General features: G+C 34.1%; 1 protein-coding gene across 1 annotated transcript; it reads left to right on the top strand.

Annotated features, from left to right (window-relative positions):
• The first annotated feature begins 437 nt into the window (after window positions 1-437).
• LOC126888057 (uncharacterized) lies at window positions 438-6281 on the top strand. The gene is made up of 2 exons (XM_050656075.1): window positions 438-562; window positions 5371-6281. The coding sequence occupies exon 2, from the start codon at window positions 5391-5393 to the stop codon at window positions 5790-5792; it is 402 nt and encodes a 133-aa protein (XP_050512032.1). The 5' UTR covers window positions 438-562; window positions 5371-5390; the 3' UTR covers window positions 5793-6281.
• Window positions 6282-7050: the final 769 nt, after the last annotated feature.

Below are 7050 nucleotides of genomic sequence, written 5' to 3'. Positions count from 1 at the left end.
ATTCTAATAAGACTTCTTTTATTTCTTCTGTAGTTATTCTTCTAACTTGTTCATTTACATTCGTCTGCATGTCCATTTGATTTACCTCAAATTCGGGTCTAGTTTCCCTCAGTAGTATCTTATAGTAATCTTCCCATTCTTTGGTACTTATTAAATTTAAATTACATATTACATTATTTAAATTACATAGAAAATAACTGGCAGAAAACATAGTAAGTATTAAAAGGACAATGAGTGGACAAATGGGTTCAAGAGATAATGAGAGAACTCAACACCTACAAAATCGAATTATAAAACTAGGAAGAAAGTACAATAAACTTCGAGTTCTATTCCTCTACAGTGGAAATGAAAAGGGAGATTATGCCAGTTCTAGTAAAGAAAGGCCAGATATAGTATGACATTGATCTTTTAGAAGCAGTGACAGTTTGAAGCATTTTGTTCTTAGTCGATGTCAAGTGTTCAATCATTGTCAAATTGTTTTGCTCGCAATTTTAAATTTTGTATGAAAAAACTATTAACAATAAAATTGTGGAGTTGATAGTAACCGATAGACATATTTAAGGTAAGTCTAAAGCATGTTATTTTCTTACGCATTAGTTTCAGAAACATTTTTAAGTCGTTTAACTGAAAAAATTGTGATGTGGGTACAGTGAAACATGTCATATGTGGGTACAGTGGGACATTTTATAAGTTGTCTCACTGTTCACTTATAAAATTATGTTATTTTTCTTTTGGTAAAAAATTAAACTAACTAAACTAGTCATGGTTTATTTGCAGTATGGTGCGTCTCAAGAAAACTGCAAAAACCGTTGGTCGGTTCACGGACGAACAAATGAGGGAGGTGGTACTTTTAGTTACAAATGGTATGAAAATACGCTGTGCTGCCAGGGAAACAAACTTAAGCCTTAAGCTTCCAAACTTTGAGCAGATATGTCAAAAAATACAAAGAATACCCGACTTTTAGGATGAGTCCTCACTAAAAAGTTAAACAAATTTTTTCGTCACAGTTCGAAGAAGTTCTTGTTCAATACATTGTGACTTGCTCAAAGATGTTTTATGGACTAACTGTAACCGAATGTTGCAAGTTAGCCTATGATTTGGCCAAAGCTAATATTAACCCACCGGACAATTGGGAACAATCAGGCCAAGCATCAATAGATTGGTACAAAGGATTTCGAAAACGGCATCCAAATTTGAGCCTACGAAACCCTGAAGGTTGTAGTTTAGCTAGGGCAGCAGGATTTAATCCTGCTAATGTAAAATTATTTTTTGAAAAACTAGAAAATGTTTTAAGAATGCACAAAAATGTCTCAAATGGTCTGAGAATTTATAACCTGGATGAAACGGGGACTTTGACAGTCGCAAACAGTTCAGCTAAGGTTCTAGCCCAAAAGGGCGTCAAGCAAGTTTCGACAATTCAATGTGGCGAACGAGGAACATTAGTAGTCCAGGGCGGATCTGTTTTGAGATGGACGTTGAGAGGTGACTCAAATTTTTTTGCAGAAATTGCTTGAAAATAAATCAAATAATAATATTTGAGTTATCCTCCCTCTCAAAATGGTCCGGAACATTGTTTAAATAATCAAAATGTCAAAAATTGAAGGAAAAATTCGATTTTTTTCTTCGTTTTTTGATTATAACTTTTAAAGTATTCATTTCCAAGAAAAGTTGTACTGACATAAAAGTTGCGTATTTAAATTTCCTACACTATAAAATTGGTAAAACATTTAAAAAATAGTCACCCTAGTTGCAAAATAGCAAGAATTGCGAAAAAACCATACAAAAACAAGTATTCGTATTTTACGTTTTTCAACCATTTGTGCTACACTTAGGACCTTCATATTTCACCCTGAAAAACTTTATGATACAGTAAAACAATATAGTAAATTTCATTAAGATCGGTTCTATAGATTTTGCAAAATAAATTTTGCAATCCAGCTTTCGTAAAAAAAATTCATATTTTCAAAATGTTACAGGACTGAAAATAAAGGAGATAGCAAGTTGAAAATTTTTTTGCATATAGAAGTGTACTGTACATTTCATTCGCAATTTTGCAAAATTAAAATCGATTAATTACCACGGCGTCAGAAAATTTTTGAAATAAACAATAATTTTTGGTGCTACGCGCAGGACAGCGGTGTTCGATTCACACAAGTTGATTTCCACCAAAATTTCTTCCAATCTTTATCTAATATATTATTTTCTTACTCTATATTTTGTTGTATTTTAATATTTTAATTCCTCAAAAATCAAACTAATTTTATTATTGTTTGTGAAATATTGTTTAAACAATTGCATATCTTTAAAAATAATAAACTTTTATTATTTAAGTTAAAATATATGAACAAAGAAAGTTTTTGCTAATAAAAGTGTTATTTCAAAGGATAGAGTATGTGTTTTTATTTTGCAATAAACAAATTTATTTATTTATATCGAAATGTAATAAAAATTAAAATGTATCAATCGTTATCAAAGGTCATTGGAATGCCCAATCAGAGCAAACTATCCGCTGTCCTGCGCGTAGCACCAATAATTAATGTTTATTTAAAAAAATTCCTGACGCCGTGGTGTTAATCGATTTTAATTTTGCAAAATTGCGAATGAAATGTACAGTACACTTCTATATGCAAAAACATTTTCAACTTGCTATCTCCTTTATTTTCAGTCCTGTAACATTTTGAAAATATGAATTTTTTTTACGAAAGCTGGATTGCAAAATTTATTTTGCAAAATCTATAGAACCGATCTTAATGAAATTTACTATATTGTTTTACTGTATCATAAAGTTTTTCAGGGTGAAATATGAAGGTCCTAAGTGTAGCACAAATGGTTGAAAAACGTAAAATACGAATACTTGTTTTTGTATGTTTTTTTCACAATTATTGCTATTTTGCAACAAGACTGACTATTTTTTAAATTTTTAACCAATTCTATATTGTAGCAAATTTAATTACGCAACTTTTATGTTAGCACAACTTTTCTCGGAAATGAATACTTTTAAAGTTATAATTAAAAAACCAAGAAAAAAATCATATTTTTTCTTAATTTTTTGACATTTTGATTATTTAAACAATGTTCCGGACCTTTTTGAGAGGGAGGATAACTCAAATATTATTATTTGATTTATTTTAAAGCAATTTCTGCAAAAAAATTTGAGTCACCTCTCAACGTCCAAATGTACTAATATTTTTACAGATGCGCCCTGGTCTATAGTTACAACGTGCTGCATCGTAAACGCCTGTGGTAGTGCAGTGTCACCTGTGATGATATTTCCACGGGTGCATTTTAAAAGTCATGGTAGGAGCTCCTCCGGGCACCTTAGGACTGGCTATAGTCCAAGAGCTTTGAGCGGATCTTGTGCGTGATAAGTAATATGGAAAAACTGTATGGGGATATGTTGAATTAGTTGTGTACATGACTTTCCCCAACGGGCATAAACCAGAGTGGGAGACGAGGGTAGTTATAAGGGGTCAAAATCGCGGTTTTTATTATTTTTTTTGTGACGTTCACGATGGAGATAATGCACCAAAATTTGGGAATAAGTAGGTCATGCCGTAACTAAGTAAAATCTCCAGGGGCGGAACGCTGCTTGGGGTACAAAGGGGTGATAGGCAGGGATGAGTATAAAAATATGAGTTTTTTTTACGTTCGTGATCGAGATAGTGCACCAAAAGTGGGGATAGTGGGAATAAGTAGACCATGTATGGTCTGGAGTACATCCAAAGCCTCTCCTCTAAGAGCAATAACCAGATTTACAGCTTTGTCTTTTTCAAACCATCCGTTCGCTCTTGAAACTGTTTCAAATTGTTTCTTATAACTGTTCCATGACAACTTTCCGTCGAAATTTGGCACCTTAACCCCAGCATGACCCACACTCCCTTCAACTATCGACCGTGGCTCCAATTTGTATTTGGTTTCATCATTTTTAATGTCTGTTAAGATGGGTTCTACCACTTTGTCCACTTTTTCCGTTTCCTCCATTTTCTTTTCTATTTCCTTGATCTTTTCTTCAAAAGTAGATTTTATGGACGATATCTTGTCGTCAAAATTCGAAGTGACTTTAGAGATCTCGTTAGTCATTTTGCTGTCAAGGGATGAAATGTTACCCGAAACTTTCTTCTCTAACGATGCAATGTCTATCGAAACTTTCAAAACATCCGAGGAAACTTGGGAAATTTCACTAGAAACCTTTTTCTCTAACGATGTAATGTCTGTCGAAACTTTGTTCTCTAGCGATGTAATGTCTGTCGAAACTTTGTTCTCTAGCGATGTAATGTCTGTCGAAACTTTCAAAACATCCGAGGAAACTTGGGAGATTTCACTAGAAACTTTGTTCTCTAACGACGTAATTGACGAAATCAAAGCAGCATGCTTGTCTTCAAACAAATAGGTTTCTGGATCTTGACCCTCTTCTTGAAGAGCGTTCTTTAGACGTTCGACTAGATCAGCCTTTTTCCCAGTAGAACTCAGGTCCCTTTTTTCTAATTCAAGTCTCAGGTCTGCAATTTTTAGCTTACACAAGGTAGACATGATCACACACTTTATTTATTACGATTTATATTTTATTTATTTTTAAAATATTCAGCACTATATTTAAGTCGAAAATTTATGTTTATTTTATCCACTTCTGATCACCAGTTGTTGGGTTATTACTGTACTGATTTATTTACTTGTGAACTATTACGCGAATTGACTTTTAATTATTATTAAATAAATAAAAGACTAAAAATCCCCACAGGCGGAAACCAGAGTGGGGGACGAGGGTAGTTATAAGGGGTAAAAGTCGCGGATTTATTTTTTTTGTGACACTAATGATGGAGATTTTACTTAGTTATGTCATGACCTACTTATTCCCAAATTTTGGTGCACTATCTCGATCATGAGCGTCACAAAAAAAAGTAATAAAAACCGCAACTTTGACCCCTTATAACTACCCTCGTCCCTCACTCTGATTTAGTCATGTACACAACTAATTAAACATATCCCCGTATAGGTTTTCCATATTACTTATCACGCACAAAATCCGCTTCTATCTCTCCGACTACTACGAAAGCCGGCTGGATAAACACGCAGTACTTTATAGAAGTATTGAAGCATTTTATCAAATACACCTTAAGTTTAAAAGAAAACCCTTCGCTCTTAATAATAGACAATCGTGAGAGTCACATCTCAATAGAAGGAATTAATTTGTGCAAAGAGAATGGTGTTACAATCCTGACAGTTCCTCCTCATTGTACATACAAATTACAGCCGCTTGATGTAGGTCTTCTAAAACCTTTTCATATATTTTACAATGACGCCTTACGTTCGTGGCATAAAGCTAATCCAGCAACACCAGCAACTATATATATCATGTGGCATCATTTGTAGGAGTGGCCTGTCACCGAGCAATGACCCCTGTAAACATAGCTGCAGCTTTCAAGAAGACAGGAATTTTTCCATTTGATCAGCATGTCTTTAACGAAGGAGATTTTCTGGCGAGTCATTTGACGGATAGACCACCTCCTCCAGAATCGTTGGAAGAATTACCTTCTACTTCTACTAGTGAAACAAAGGACAAATACACCAGAAAAAGATATGAAACTACAATTTGTGAGTCCTGTGGAAATACGAGGATATCCAAAGAAAGCCAACGTACCAGCAATACGCAAAACAAGAAGGGAAAGACAATGATCGCTACAGATACACCAGAGAAAGACGAGCTACAAGAAATTAGAATAAAGAAGACGGCGATTGAAACTGTTAAGGGAAATATGTTGTCAAAGGTTAATGACTCCAAAGAGGAAAAATGATAGAAACTGATAACTCTTCTTCTTCTTCAAAATTTTTAGTTCACGATTCAGATAGTTCAATGGGCCTTGAAAATTCAGATGATGACGAAGAAGATTTTACCAATTTAACAGCTGACCCAGTCATAGTTTCAAGAATTCAAGTCAAAGATTTCATATTGGTTAGACTTGATTATGATGCCAAAAATAAAACAGTGAAAAAGTATTTTTGTAGGACAAGTTGTAAATCACAATATTATGGCTGTCGAAGTTAACTTTATGAGAAAAAGTTCAAAAAACAATAAATGTTTTGTATTTCCTAATGTCACGGACATTTGTACTATTTCTTCAGGTCAAATTGTTAAAATATTAAAAAAACCGCATGTTACCAGTGGGCGTCATTTTTTGTTAATTTAGTAACTGATATTGTTGGGTTATTACTGTACTGATTTATTTATTTGTGAACTATTACGCGAATTGACTTTTAATTATTATTAAATAAATAAAAGACTTACCCGTTGTCCTAGGTGAGCGACAAACGCGACAACGCGACACGACGCGACGCGACGCGAAAATATCAAGTAATGGTTGTATTTGTGTGTGGCCTACGTTTTCGGGTTAATCAGTCTACGACAAGACGCGACGAAGTGCGAATTTGTTTTGTTCGCGATTGTTCGCGACGAGACACGACGCACTGAAGCAGTGTCAGTGTCAAGCTTGCAGTGTCAAGTGCAAGTTGCTTTTTTCAATTCAAATTATGCTACTCAATAGTTTATTAAATAAATAAAAACTAATATGTATAGTACCAGTGTTTTTTCATTAACATACTTTAAAGCCAGTAACAGCGTCTTCTCAATAGAAATTGGTTTTTGAAAATTACTTATTGACAGTTGAATATGTACTGGGTTTAACAGCTGCAATAATATAATCGAAAGTGCATGGTAATAAGCCACAATACACTTTAAACCGACGTGGATTATTTATTAATTTCGAATATAAATGATGAAACTCTCCAAATTTATTTCGCTCTAAATATATGATATTTGTTGTCTTTCTTCTTCGTTTATGGAATTTTTTAAAGCTAAGTATTTAATATGAATTTTCCAGCAAAACTGCAGTATACTTCCCCATACTTAAGATTAGGAATGAATTGATATCGTCACCTTTGTCCTGGTTTGAGTGATGGAAAGCGACGCGATGCGACGCTACATAAGCCACACGTCGCGTTAATTACTGGTCGCATCGCATCGCAACGCATCGCATCGCGTCGCGTCGTTTTCCG

This window comes from Diabrotica virgifera, chromosome 7, assembly GCF_917563875.1.
Source record: "Diabrotica virgifera virgifera chromosome 7, PGI_DIABVI_V3a".
Taxonomy (NCBI): Eukaryota; Metazoa; Arthropoda; class Insecta; order Coleoptera; family Chrysomelidae; genus Diabrotica; species Diabrotica virgifera.
This window is presented reverse-complemented; position numbering and strand designations above follow the sequence as displayed.